Source organism: Myotis myotis, unplaced genomic scaffold (assembly GCF_014108235.1).
Source record: "Myotis myotis isolate mMyoMyo1 unplaced genomic scaffold, mMyoMyo1.p scaffold_m19_p_15, whole genome shotgun sequence".
NCBI classification, from domain to species: domain Eukaryota; kingdom Metazoa; phylum Chordata; class Mammalia; order Chiroptera; family Vespertilionidae; genus Myotis; species Myotis myotis.
Genome location: NW_023416319.1, coordinates 46,170,077 through 46,185,854, shown reverse-complemented (window position 1 = coordinate 46,185,854; position 15,778 = coordinate 46,170,077). Strand labels below are relative to the sequence as shown.

The 15,778-nt window shown below is 38.0% G+C and overlaps 1 protein-coding gene across 1 annotated transcript in view; it reads right to left on the bottom strand.

Moving 5' to 3' along the window:
• Positions 1-745: 745 nt before the first annotated feature.
• The window catches only part of LRMDA (leucine rich melanocyte differentiation associated), a 1,016,440-nt gene continuing 1,001,407 nt past the window's right edge, over positions 746-15,778 (bottom strand). The window contains exons 7-8 of the mRNA XM_036337194.1: positions 13,066-13,147; positions 746-1,120 (exon numbers count right to left, since the gene is read on the bottom strand). Of these exons, the coding sequence (XP_036193087.1) occupies positions 13,068-13,147 (80 nt within the window). The 3' untranslated portion in view covers positions 746-1,120; positions 13,066-13,067. The remainder of the gene's footprint in view (positions 1,121-13,065; positions 13,148-15,778) is intronic.

Genomic DNA, 15,778 nt, shown 5'->3' with positions numbered 1-15,778 from the left:
AGTTTCTACTTGCCTTTATTTTATTCTCGAAGTATTTTTTATATTCTTTAGGCATATATCCTCTTGGTTTTTCCTTTTATAATCGTCTTGAGTTAAACCCACTGTTTCTTTGTAGCCCCCTTCACACACTTCCATTACAGATCATTGCCCAGAATATAATCACATGGCAACTGAATGCAAAAATAAAATCCAATTTGTCATCTATTGATATATATCCTCAAGTAGCTTTCTGTGTCAGTTTGGATTAGCTGTAGCTGCATCTAAGAGAATAATTACTAATAAATGTAATGTAAGAAAGATAAAATTTTATTTTTCCATTACAAGGAGAAATTTGGCAGTACAGAGGGGCCATGGTGGGCTGATTTGTCATCAGAAACATGGTTTTCATCTTTCTTTTTCATTATCCTCCTCCATGGCTTTCATTCTCAAGAAATCCAATAAAGTCAAAATGAATGTTAGAACTCCAGCTACCATGCCTACAAATCAGAAGAAATAATAAGCAGGAAACAATCTCTCTCTTTTATGAATATCTCCTTGCAGCCCCTTCACAACACATCTATAATAGTAAAAGTGTAATATGCTAATTAGACCAAACAGCCAAACGACCTTCCAGTTGTAATTCCGGACATCCTTCTGGATGAAGCCGCCATGGCGGGGGCCAAAGCAGAGGCGGATAAGGGTGATCAGGCAGGCAGGCAAGCAGTTAGGGGCAATCAGGCAGGCAGGAGAGTGGTTAGGGGAAATCAGGCAGGCAGGCAGGCAGAGTGGTTAGGGGTGATCAGGCAGGCAGGCAGGCGAGCGATTAGGAGACAGCAGTCCTGGATTGTGAGAGGGATGTCTGACTGCCGGTTATGGGCAAATCCTATGCCCAATACTATTATCCTCTAAACTGGCAGTCGGACATACTCTGAGGGGGCCTGGATTGTGAGAGGGTGCAGGCCGGGGCTGAGGGACCCCTCTCCCTTGTGCATGAATTTCATGCACCAGGCCTCTAGTCTACTATAAGTCATTGGACAGAACTTGATCATTAGCCATCCATAGCTGCAAGGGAGGCAGAGAAATGCAATTTTCTTTAGCTTAGCTGGATACGTCTAAGCAAAGGCTGTTTTCCATCGCTGACCTAGAAAAAAAAAAAAAAGAATGGGTCATTGTGTGGAACAGATGTCTACCTGTTTCATGTCTTAAAATATCTTTACTTTGGTCTTACATTTTTTTCAGACTTTGGCAGAGTATAGAATTCCAAGTTGAAAATAATTTTCATCAGAACTTTGAAAGTACTTTTCTACTATAACCTATAATTCACTATAATGATAGAAGGTCAATCCTACAGAGGTATCACACTTATCTGATTTATTTATTTATTTAGTCTTTGCGAGTGTTTAGCTCTTTATCCTTAGTGTTCTGAAATTTAACAATGATTTTTCCATTTATCAATTATCATATCTTTTAGCTCTTCGAAATCATGTTCCATTATTTCTTTGATAGTTTTCATTCACTTCCTCTATCTTTTCCTTCTATAGCTTCTATGCTTGACTGTTAGGCCTCTTGCATAAGTCTTGTGTCACTTATCTTTTCTGTCATATTTTTGTCTCTACTTATTTCCATTCTACTTTACAGAGAAAGGTATCTTGGAAATGTTTTTCTTTAAATCCTTCAACCCAATTTTTCAACTGCAGTTTGTTTTTGCTTTGGCAGGTTATTGTAATCATCAAGATCTCATTCTTGTTCTCTAAATCTTCCTTTCTCATAGGACTCTGTGATGCTGTGAATGCAGTATTAACTTATATGTCTCTGAGTAAATAAATAAAGGTTTTTGTCTGTTTTTTCTTTATTATTTAATATCTCTATTTCCTTTGAAAACTTTGTTTATGTTAGAATCAATCTCTTGTCATACTTCATTCTTCAAATATTTCACGATCTTTGGTTTTCTATTCATATTTAATAATGAAGACATGTAAGAATTTCAGTTAATATAGCTCATGAAAGAAATTCTAACCACTGCAAACATTATGCAGTAATAGACCACACATGCACGAGCTTGAAAGTAGGAAAGGAAAGCTTGCAGCTTTCTAAAACAGAAAAAAAAAAAAATTCAAAACCATAGCTAAGTATGAAAATAAAAGGAAAGCGGCCTACTGGTATAGGGGCAGCAGATTTGGTTATAAAATAAATGCCTAGGGGAGGAAGTTTTAAGATCAAGGCCCTTAGACACAATGAAGTGACCTTGACCTCCTGAGTAAGGCTCTGAGCCTGGGAGAACCTGATGTGGAATCCAACTAACTGCTCTGAATAATATGTGATATAAGATTTATCCACACAAAATTGGAAACCCAAGTCTAGACAGCGGGAGATACGGAGTTAGAATTCACACTCCACTTCTAAGAAAGTGATTTCAAGCAGATAACAAGCATAATATCTGCTCTGGGATTAGTGATACCCACAGAGTCTTAGCAAAGACAAAATTTAAATTTGCCCCAAATAATTATTCTATAGAATAGAGTATGAAGTCTTATCATGGCCAAAAATAAAAAATCAATACAAAGGAGGAAAAGGAAGAGGAGGAGGAAGACAAGGAGGAGGATTATAAATAAAAAATCATAGTGAGATTTAGCAAGTACAACAGATAGAAAATTAAACCCCTGAACTATGTAGGTAATAAACCAATTTGAAAAGAGAAGTTTAACAAATGAAATCTGGGGAAAATGAATTTCTAAAACTAAAAAAATATAGCTAAAAATTTCTAATTTTTGTATATTATAAACCCCACAGATTTGAGATGAACAACAAACTCCAAACAGAATAAGTAAAAAGAAACCACAGCACATCATATTCAAGTTGCTGAAAGCCAGTAATAGAGAAAAATCTTAAAAGCTGCCAGAAAACAAAGACTCATCATATACAGAGGGATGAGATTAGAATGACCACAGATCAGAAATGATGCAAGACAGAGCACAGTGAAATGACATATTTAACATGCTAAAAGGGAAAAAGTGTCAACCCACAACTCTATATCCCGTGAAAATATTCTTCACAAATGAAGGTTAAATAAGGCCATTTCTAAAAAAGCAAAAACTGAGTTTATTGCAATCAATGCCACACTACAAGAAATGTTAAAGGAAGTTTCTCATGCTAAAGAATAATGTTTTAAAATACACACACACACTCAGATTTAGACCAAGAAATAAAAAACACTGAAAACGGTAACTATGGGAATTATAAAAATATGTGTATGGAGACTTTTTCTTATTCTTAAAATTTCTTTAAAAGATAATTGGCTGTTAAAAAATGTATTATGCATTTTATAAATATGTAGAAATAAGCTATATGACACTTTGTAATAGTACAAAGGATGATGGCAGGAATGGATGCATACTGTGTGAAGGTGAGACTTTCATTGGAAGTAATATTAAAGACATACCATATAAGTTGAACATTATTATTATAAACCCTAGAATAAAAAGATAAGTTGGTGCTGAAACCGGTTTGGCTCAGTGGATAGAGCGTCAGCCTGTGGACTGAAAGGTCCCAGGTTCGATTCCGGTCAGGGGCATGTACCTGGGTTGCGGGCACATCTCCAGTAGGAGATGTGTAGGAGGCAGCTGATCGATGTTTCTCTCTCATTGATGTTTCTAGCTCTCTATATCTCTCCCTTCCTCTCTGTAAAAAAATCAATAAATTATAAAAAAAAAGATAAGTTGGAATACTAAAGCTACTAAATGAATCATTAAGAAGGCAAGAAAAGACAATGTAAACACAGAAAAAAATAGTACAAATAGAAAGCAAACAGCCAGATGGTAGAATAAAAACCAAATATACTGATAATTTTATTACATGCATATTTGCTAAACACTCCATTAGAAGGCAGAGATTGCTCAACATTTTAAAAGCAAGAAGCACCTATATGCTATAAATGGAACAAATTTAAATACAAAGACATCGGTTAAAAGTAAGAGGAGGAAAAAAGATAAATCATACAAACACTGAGCTAGCTATATTAATAACAAAGTAGTTTTCAGTATGAAAAATATTATCTGAAATATGGCAGGACACTTAAATGCTGAAAATGACAAATGCATCCAGAGTATATAATCATTCTTAATGTGTGCACAGCATCTATTAACAGAGCTTTACAATACATAAAGCAAAACTCACAGACTTAAAGGAAATATAAAAATTCACAATTGTAGTTGGAGATTTTATCATTCACCTCTTTGTAATTAATTTTAATGTATATATAGAATCCACAAAGGCATAAAAGCCAACAAAAGTATAAAGCAACTTCTATTAGTTGACATTTATAGGACAATGTACCAACGATAGCAGTAGACACATTCTTTATAAAGTACACATAAAACATCCACCATGCTAGACTATGAGCTAAGCTGAAACATTTAGAAGGATCAAAGTCACAGAGTATATATTCTCATACATACATACAAATAATAGGAAATCAATACCAAAAATAATCTGGAGAATACCCAAATATTTGAAATTAAACAAGGCACTTCAGAATATCCACAAATCAAAGAAGATATCACAAAAGACATTATTAAATATTTTTTAAAGAATTATATAAAAATCACCACATATCAAAAAGTGTAAGGTGAAGCTAAAACATTATTTAGAAATAAATGTATTGCTTTACATAATTATATCAGTGAAGACAGTTTTAAAATCAATTATCTAATTTTCCATATTAGCAAAATAAGAAAAGAAAAGTAACTCAAAATAAGTGAATGGAAGAATAAAGAACCAAAATTAATAAAATTAAACACATACACACCTGAGAGAAAAATCAGTGAAAACAAACCTTGTTTTCAGAAAACATTAAAAAAGTTAATTAACTTCTAATAAACTCCTGGATCATGGATTGGCAAAAGGACATTAGTGGGACATACAATAAAATGTTAGTAATGTAGATTAGAAGTATTGTCCAGTGAGTTTTCTGGTTTTGATAATGGTATTGTAATTATATAAGATGTTAACATTTAGGGAAGCTGGATGAAAGGTATATAGAAACTCTGTGCTATTTTTTGACAACTTCTTTGTAAGTCTGAAATTATTTCAAAATGAAAACATTTTTAAAAAGAGAGAACTTGTGTTTTTGAGAGATGATTAAGAAATCAAAAGACAAGCTGATGATTGGGAAATATCTGTAATACACATATCTGACAAAGACTTGTATCAAGTATATATATATATATATATATATATATATATATATATATAACAGCTCTAGCCTGTTTGGCTCAGTGGATAGAGCATCGGCCTGCTGACTGAAGGATCCCAGGTTAGATTCTAGTCAAGGGCATATGCCCAGGTTTCTGGCTCAATCCCTAGTAGGGGGCATGCAGAAGGCAGCCAATCAATGATTATATGATTATTTCTCATCATTTATGTTTCTACCTCCCTTCCTCTCTGAAATCAAACATATATATATATATATATATATATATATATATATATATATTATAATATATATATACAAACCTTACAACTCAATCTTAAGAAGACAAACAAACCAACTAAATACTTGTAAAATGTTTGGACAGATATTTCTCAAATGAAGAGACCTGAATGTCCAATAAGCATATGAAAACATGCTCAAAATTACTAGTGATCAGGGAAATACAAATAAAATCATAATATTATGACACCACATTTAAAATATAATGGACACAATTTTTCTGTTTTGTTAACCCTCACCCAAGGATATTTTCCCATTGATTTTTAGAGAGAATGGAAGAGAGAGGGAAAGACAGAGAGAAATATTGATGTGAGAGAAACACATCGATTGGTTGTCTCCTGCAGGAGCCCTGCAACCGAGGTATGTGCCCTTGACCAGAATCAAACCAGGGACCCTTCAGTTTGCAGGCTGATGCTCTATCCAATGAGCCAAACTGGCTAGGGCTAATGGCTACAATTTTTAAAGGCTTATAACACTAAATGTTGGCTTACATGTGGAGCAATTGAACGCCCATATATTGCTGTTGGGAGTGTGAACTGGTAACAAGCTCTTTGGAAATGGTTTACAAGTTTTAAATGGAGCCTAACATAACATACGCTTAGCATATAATCCAGTAATTATACTGGTAAGTATTTACCCCAAAGTAAAAAAAGACATGTACCCCAAAACGACCTGAACAGAATGTTCATTGATTATTCTAAATACCTCCAGCAATAGTAATGAAAACAGTGTGTCATTGGCATAAGGACGGACGTATGACCAATGAAATGGGATAAAAAGTCCAGAAACAAGCCCTTGCATGTATGGTCAATTGATTTTCAACAAGGGTGACAAGATCTTTCAACAGGGAAGGAAGTCTTTCCAATAACTGTTGCTAGGAAAACTGGATTTTCACAAGCCAAAGAAGAAAGTTGAACCTTATACTATAGATAGAAATTAACTCACAATGGGTCAAAGGCTAAATTACAGAGCTAAAACTAAGAAATCCTTAAACAAAAACATTAGGAGGAAATCTTCATGACATTGACTTTGGCAATAATGTATTGACTATGAAATCAAAAGCACAGGCAAGAACAAAAATAGATACATTGGAGTTTATAAAAATTTAAAACTTTTGTGAAACAAAAGACGTTGTCAAGAGAGTAAAAAGGCAGCCCAGATAATGAAAGAAAATACTAGCAAATCACATATAAAATAAAGGATTAGCTTGCAGAATATAGAAAGAACTCCTACAACTCCAAAAACTAAAACAACTCACTCCAAAAATGGATGATGGACTTTAACAGACATGTTCCCCGTATTTAAATGGCCGAAAGCACATGAAAAGATGCTCAGCACCACTGGCCATAAGGGAAATGCCTATCAAAACCAAAAGGAGATGCCACTTCACACCACTAAATGGTTTTATAAAACAACAAACAAAGAAAAATACCCCTAATTGGAACCCTTGTATATTCTTGTTGGAAATGTTGCAGTTACTGTAAAAAAACAATATGGTAATTCCTCAAAGAGTGAAACATAGAGAATTACCACATAGCCTAGCAACTCCACTCCTAAGTATACACCCAACAGCATTGAAAGCAGGGGCTTAAACAGATTCTTGTATCCCATGTTCATAGCAACATTATTCAAAATAGCCAAAAGATTAAAAACAACCCAAATATCCATCAAGATGGATGGATAAACAAAATGTGGTATATACATACAATGGAATATTATTCATGTTTGAAAGGAATGACATTCTTATGCATGCCACAACATGGATAAACTATGAAAACATTCTAAGTGAAATAAGCCAGACACAAAGGGATAAATATTGTATGAATCCACCTGTATGAAATACCCAGAATAGGCAAATTCATAGATACAGAACGTGTAATAAAGTTACCAAGGGCTAGGGGAAGGGAGAAATGGGTAGTTTTATTTAATACATGTGGGATTTCTGTTCAAGATGATGAAAAATTTCTAGAAATGGATAGTGGTAAGGGTTGTACAATATTGTGAATGCATTTAATGCCATTGAATTATATATTTAAAAATAGTTAAAATTTTATGTTATGTATATTTTACCACAATAAAAGCATATGAAAAAAAAAATCCCCAAATTTGAAAAAAAGCAAATGTCCACAAAGGAAAGGGGAAAAAAGAATTGGGGTATCTTCATACACTAGAGTACTTCTCAGCAATAACAAACAACAATGTGGACAGACCCCAGAAATAGAATACTTAACAAATGAACCCAGACAAAAAATAAGTATATGCTATATGACTCCATATATATGAAGTTCTGGAAAAAGCAAAACTAATCTATAGCGACAGGAACAAGCCAGTTGTTGAGTAGGGTTGGGTGTTGTGACTGTAAAGTAGTGTAAGGGGACTTTCAGGGGTGATGGGAATGTTTTATATCTGGATTGGCATTGTGATTATACAAGTGTATGTATTTGTCATGATTATTGAACTCTTGTAATGAGGGCATTTATTGTTCTATTGTATCTAAACATTCTTCAATGAAGTGGATGAAAGGAAGAAAAAAGGAATAAGGAAGGGTGGGAGGGAGGAATGGAGGGAAAGGGGAAGGCAAAATTCACATAACCATAGCAATTAGAATAGGGTAATACTGATATAAGCAAGGCAATTACACAGATTGAATAAAACAGACAGTCCAGAAACAATTCCAAATACATACAGAAATTTAGCAATTACAGAAATGGATGGCATTGAAAAGGGGAAAAAAAGAAGCAGAACAATAAGCCAGCGATGTAATCAAAAAGTTTAATTATGAGCCTGCATCACACCAACACAGTCCATTCCAGAAGGACTGAACACCTAAATATTCAAGGCAAAACTTTACAACTTTTAAAGGAAACTGTAGAAGAATAACTTTATGATTTTAAGATATTAAAGAATTTCTCAGACACATCACAGCCCCTGTAACTCTCCCATACATATATCATAAAAATTAAGAAAGTTGATCACATCAAAATTGTAAATATCCTCCCCCAAAGACAATACATATAAAGTTAAAATGTATACACATCATAGGCTCTCAAAAGATATTTGCTAACACGTGAAAACCAAGTTACTGTATCTAGATAACAGGGCATCCCAAGAGTCTTAGTGTAGGTTTTAGCTTGAATCACTTCAGAAGTGCAAGTGCTACTAACTTACAGTAACAATATTTGAAAAGTTAAGTATTTCTGTTTCAAAGTATTGATATGTTTCTTATTAAAATTCAACATAAACACTGTCTTGGGCCACACATTACTCTAGTTGATTTTCAAACTTCATAAAAACGTTACTCCGCTGTCGCTCAGTGATAGGGAGAATTGCATTTATAGTCTCAGCTTTAAGATCCTCCAGGTATGGAGGTTTGGGTGAACACACGGCAGACAGAAAACTGTCCCTTGCCTTCCTCTCTCATTGTTCCCTCAGCTCCCTGTGTGCCCCTGCCCACTGCGCCCACACTTTAATTCCACGCGGAGCTCTGCTTCTTCATCTCCTTTGGCATAATTTAGTTTATTCCCATTTGCATCACCCCTACTTTAGCAGCTTACCCCCACTACACTCCATACTTAGCATTTTCTCTCTTCTTTCTTAGCAAAACTCCCTTGTCCTAGGTTACATGTCCTCCAGGCCACATGCCATGCTACTTTAGAAAGAATAGCAATGCTAATATGTATGAATGACATAACTTATTACCTACCCCATCCACGAAGTGACAAATTAACATTTAGAATTATAGTTACTCAAAGGAAAACACTAACACTGGAAAATTTCAGATAAACTTGTAGGAAGATGGGATTTTTGGACAGGTGACTTGTCTTTTAATGTTCTTCAAATCCCCTAGGTCAACGGTCGGCAAACTCATTAACAACAGAGCCAAATATCAACAGTACAACGATTGATTTCTTTTGAGAGCCAAATTTTTTAAACTTAAACTATATAGGTAGGTACATTGTTATTAACTTAATTAGGTACTCCTAAGCTGGCCTTTGCTAAAAACGTCCTCAATCTGAGGGGTCAAACTCAGCGAACATACCCCCACTTCTTCTAACGCCACTTCTTCAAAATTGACTCGCCCAGGCTGAAAACCGACTTCTGCGCATGGGCCATGAAGTTTCAATCACACTGTACGTGCGCGCCCACACGTGGTATTTTGTGAAAGAGCCACACTCAAGGGGGCAAAGAGCCACATGTGGCTCGCGAGCCACGGTTTGCCGACCACTGCCCTAGGTGTTTGCTGGGGCACTGAAAGTGACATGCAGCACTCCACCCAGGGCTGATGGTTGGTTTGTCACACAAACATGTAACCAACATGTTCTGTGCTCTGGTCTCATTTCCTGGTCCAGGTCTTAGTCACTTTACAACATGGTATTTGGGCCAATTAGAGCTGAATCAGGCAATGGAAACAACCTTTTTTGGTGAGGCTTTCTCTGGGAGACAGAACTGGGATAAGCAGCTGGTGAATGTCACATTAGGTCAACTGTGATGGACAGACAACATGGAACACCCTCTATGGGCCCTGCGCTGTCCACCCCGGGCAGTGGGCAGTGATGCAGGTGTGACTCAGGCTGCTCTTGTAAGTCGTGACTACTGAACACTGCTACTGTTTTGATGAAAAGATCCCTGTTAATCTGCATATTAACAAAAAACAAAGATAGTCAAATTACTTCTTAGAAGAAGCAAGAAAGACATTTTTCCCTTGAAACTCTGCAAGCTACATCTCTGATGGAAACCCTCCCCACCCAACACACAGACATACACACACACTAATAAAAATGGAAAAACCAAGCAAAAAAAAATCCCTCCATCAGAGTCTGTGGCTTGCTTTCCTTTACTCCTTGCTACACATGAGTATGTGAAAGTGCACCACACTCAGATGTGCAGCCTGATCGAGTGATAATCTCCTATAATGTGCCTCTATTTAAAGCCACAAACAGATGGAGGGTTTATGAGCAAGGCTGGTAAAAGTAAAAGCAAATGATTGTAATAGTTGTACTTTTAATAGGATTCCCCACAATCTAAAACATTATTCCTCAAGGAACAAATTGTTCTATAAAATTATGTTCCTTGGGAAGAAGACAGTCTGCCCTGACTTTGCTGGGGCAACAGAAGACTCCAGGATGCAGGTCGCTCTCAAGTCAGATCAGCATCCTGGGAGAGAGGACTCAGGGACACCATGGTCCCCAAAGAAAACGCTCGGTGGAACAGGGTAAAAAGCAGAAAGACCAAGGTAGAAAAAAAGCATTTGAAAGATGTATGAGTTTTGATTGAACTTATTACCTTCTAATCCTCTCCTTTGTAAAACAAGGTTTGAGAAATGTCTATGGAGTTAAGACAAGCACACAACATGGCTTCCTTCTCTACCGGTGCAGACCAATAACTCCAGGCCAGCAAATCTTGCTTAACAAACAGTGGAATCGCCAATGACCCAACATGAATTCATTACCATATTCCCTTTTTAAGAGAAACAAAACTCACTACAATCCTATCATTAAGATGAATATACTGTAGTGATGGCTTTTGCGTAAATTATAATTAAAGCTAATCTTAATTAAAGTTATTACACCATTCTGGAAGAACATCAACAACCCGAAGAGAGGGAAACAATGTGGTCAATAACTCACTCCAAAAATATTTTTTGCCTCCAAAGCTCTCACGGAGGGAGACATTCCTGCGCATGATACAAATGGTTCTGACATTAAGAAAAGTAAACAAGTGAGAAAAATAAAGATGGAAAAATTCTGTGGTCAGTTCACAAGTGCTTTTTTATTGTTTGAGGCAGGGTTAAAGCCTTTTATAAAGACAAGGATATATGTGCCGCGAGATTGGATATGACATGGGACTAGTCTAGCTGCCCTTGCGCAGAACTCTGGCTGCCCATAATATGCCAAGGACAAAACAAAGAACTAGGGTGGGACCCAATGTAGCTAATTTAAAGCATTATCCCAATGCTGTTTTATAAATCAAAAACAAAAAAAAAGGTACTTGACTCTGGTTATTCATGGATTTGAGAAATAAAGGCAGACATTCAATATCCTCCCTTAATGGTCTTGAGGATTTTAAACTAAATATCTGATGGTCAAAGGTTACATAATCTACAAGAGGGACTCCAGCCAGGCCCCATGCAAGTCATCCAAGGACTGTGTTGACTCAGTACCTGAGTCCATGTAAATGGGCTAGAACTGAGAAAACAGGTTCTTCTTGGGTGTTTCAGGGGTCCTGACTCCCCAAACAGTTTAACAATAGCAACTCTAGTTATTTGGTACCTATAACTAGAAGGATTCTCTTTCAGGTTTTTCTGTCCTCAAACTAAACAAAACTGGGAGATACAATGAACACCAGGTCTTAATAGAAGCAAAAATAAATGCTGTCATGTCAGAAGCAACCAACCTTTCCAGTATCTTCCAGAGCGATTTCACTGCTGTACTAATATATTAAATGACACTAAAGCCCCCAAACAGTCTGATCATGCTTATTTTCCTTGAAACATCGGTGCTGGAATATGGTCCAAGGTGCACCAGCTGTGGATTTAATTTCTGAGAGATCCTGAGAAAGATACCAAGTTGAAAGGATTTGTGGCATCCATTAAAACTGTTCGGTCTGGTAGACATTTTCTATAGTCTTCCCTTCTCTCTTATCTTCTGATGCACCACTTTCTTTTATCATCTTGCTACCTTGAACTAGCACCCAAAGGAGCAAGCTAGCTCCAAACACAACTATGGCCATAGATATAGTAGGAGGTATGTGTGGTTAGAAATGAATGAGTGAATGAATGAATGAATGAATGAATTAAAAATATTAAAAGTCCCTGATATAGCCAGAACCTGGTGCTGGAAAAGATGCCTGACACTGCCAAGTATTCAAGGCAAGACATGGACTTAGAACAGAACAAGGTCAATCCCATGCTTTTGTAGTCAGGGATTTAGGGAAAGCTAGTTATTCCAATTCAGAAAGTGTGACAACATGAAACTGGCCATACATGAATGGCCTGGCTGAGAACATACACCTTCTGCTCTCTGAAAAACTGCAAACCTGTGATAAAGATACTAAAGAAGGGGGAGGGGCATGGAGAATATGAGATAAATAATTACAAGGAATAAAAGAGAGTGGGCTTCCTCAAAACGGCAACTATTTCACTAAAAGGAAACCCCCAGGACAATGGTATCAGAGGGATCTCTACTCAGGAGGCAAGCTGAAGACAGTCTCTCTCACTTGATTACAGCCACTGAGCATGCTCACGGAGGCCCCAGGTGTGACCTCTGCTCCCCCGTGAGCCGAGGAGGGCCAGGCAATCTATCATGGTGTTCCTCCTGTCAGCCCTGGTGCTTCGCCGCTGCTGTCTGTCACCGTGGTGGATGAGACCTGCTTAAGGGCAATCATGTCAATCTCTATGTGACCACTCAGTCTAAGGCAGAAAGATGATGTTGACAGGCCCGGCGAAGTCAGCAGAAGGTACCAAAAGCCGAAGTGGTAGCCTTCCCACAGAGATGCCGTGTGGGCACTGTCTTTTTTCTTCAGCTTTTTCTTTATTTCTGCTTTCCCTTTTTGCTTACTGGTAAATCCTCATGACATGGGCTAAGGCGTACAGAACTTGCCTTCAGAGCTGGTCATCCCGGATAAACCTGTTGCCCTCTGAGTTCTTCCCGTAGTAAACATAGCGACACTTCCCCAGGACACCTGCAAAGAGAAGGAGACACATCGTTACAAACCACAGCCCAGCAGGAACCAAATAGGTGCTGCAAAGCAGAACACAACACAGTCCAGATCCCACGGGTGGCAGCAGAAGGAGTAAGTCCCACAGGGAAGGACCCTCCCTTCTTGTCCTCACCGTTGACATTCAAATGAAATGTCAGCAGAGCACAGGCGCCCAGAATATCGTGGTTTCCCCCATGATGTCTCTTCCCCATTTTAGAGACTTTTCTAGTTTGGCCAATTACTCCTCAAAAGAAAGCATAACCCCCTCTTCTCTCCAGGTTCCCTTAGCAGTTTCTAAAAATGGAAAATTAAGAATTTAAAGACGGGCCCAGTCCAAGCAAAAGATGTGGCACAGTCTTCCCTGAGTGTGACTGTTTTCAGTCCTCTGTCATGAGTCAATATTATTACCTTCCAGTTCCCAGGAGCATCAAGCACTTAAGGGGATGATTAAGGAAGAGGGTGGTGCTGACAACATGCCACATGGAAAGTCACAAGAGCCTGGACGTTAAGGGATCCTTCTCACAGGCTGAACTGTAGTCTCAGGTAGGAATGCATTTGATTTTCTTTTTTTTAATATATATTTTTTATTGATTTCAGAGAGGAAGGGAGAGGGAGAGAGAGAGAGACATCAATGATGAGAATCATTGATCAACTGCCTCCTGTACACCCCACACTGGGGTTCGAGCTCGAAACCCTGGCATGTGCCCTTGACCGGAATCAAACCCGGGGCCCTTCAGTCCTCAGGCCAACGCTCTACCCACTGAGCCAAACCAGCTAGGCATGATTTTCAGTTTCAGTTTTATTTTAAATAATTGTATGCTCCATATACAGCTTTCCTTTCACTCAAGGAAGTGATGGGAGGATTTAACTATGAAAAATACCTTTAGAATAAGTTCAAACCTTTTAATCAACTCAATATTTATTTTAAATATCCATAAGAAATCACCTACCATAGTTATTATAAAAGCTTTGTAGGATTATTAAGGAAAAATAAGTTTTTCCAAGAAAATATTTAAACTACAATTTGATTTTTGCCACCTTGTTTTTTCTTCTAATTTTAGAGAAACTTAAAAATCAGCTCCACGGCTGTCTTGTTACTAATAGCACTTGAGTCTCTGATGTGTGCATAACGAGAAAGAAAAAAAACAACAAAGAAATGTCCATAAAACATTAATTCATGAGGCACAAATCAGCCTATAAAAATAGTTACCTATATGTATGATTTTCCCATCAGTGTGGTAGTAGGAAACCAACAATCACCAGCTATTTTTCATTTGGGATAAATTAGCATTTGAAATTATCCAGGTCCTTCACATCACAAGTTCTAAGTAGTAAATATTTGGTGACTGTATAAGAGATATTTCTCCATTGCAGAACTTTAAACCTTCTTCTTAATTAAGGATTAAAAAATGACTCCGAAACTTTTAAGAACAGGGCAGATGCTCCTAGGTTTGAATGACTTGGGACAAAGCTGGGAATTTCTGGGGTCACAGAATCCGAGAGTTGGTGAGAGCATGATACTCTCCCATGGCCACCAAACTGGTCTTGGTGATGCTCTCATTCCTTCTACTTTTTACCACATTCCCATGAGCAAGTTTGCTGAGGCCCACACTTCCCCCTTGGCCCCGCTTTCTCCTCAGCTCCCTACCCCCAGTTTCTGTTTTTGAATTTGGGTCTGGTGCCTGGAAACACTGAGCTTGGATCAAACCTCCCTGAATCCTTTCTTCAGGCCCAGATGATTCTTTTAGCTATTGCCATTGAGCTCTTCTCTTTATTGGGCTTAGCTGTGTAGCACCTCGGGTGGGACTGACATTGTTCCCAGCGCCCAGACCTGTCTGTGGGCTTGGCTGGTTAGAATCTGTTCCAGGAATAGCACCCCCTACAGGCCTGGGTGGGAGTGTCTCAGATGTTTCTGAAAATCCACAAGGGGCTTCCTTAAGCATAATTTACTCAAATTCGCCCATGAAGAATCTGGAAGAATGAGGCGGAGACATGTTAATATCTCTCTACAGCACCAGGACAGCATGTATTTTTAAAAAAAAAAAAAAAATGGATAGGGCTGTCAGATATTATAAAGAGCACAGTCTTGCTCTTGAGTAAAAGAATGCAAGGCAGACACACACACACCATACTCCAGTGGGTGTATTCATTCCCCCCTGCAAACTTCCTAGCACATTCAGATTGGATTTCCTTTCTCTGCCCTCTCCCCATGGTAAACCCCAGCTCCGGATCTGGCCTAGATGAAAACTGGGCCTCACATGCCATCCAGGAAATAGGCTGTTACTCCTAGAACACGGGCCCTGACGTGGAGGAAGGTGACATGTTCTGAGCCATGCTCCCGGTCCTTCTCTCTGGTTGGCATTGATAAAAGTCCTGTTTTAGGGGCTGCTTTGGGCCCGGAAGCAAGTCGGTTTATAGGCATCCTGGTGAGAGAGGCTGCCTGATGAATGCAGGAGACGCAGGGAGGTGTCAGAGCTTGGAAAACGAGGCAAGGACATGAGGTATTAATATTGTCAATGATCTCTTGACGGGAAAACAGATACCACACTCACTGTCAGATTTAAATAGACACCAAGTGCATTAATGACAAAAGGGCAGACTTCAAACAAAGGG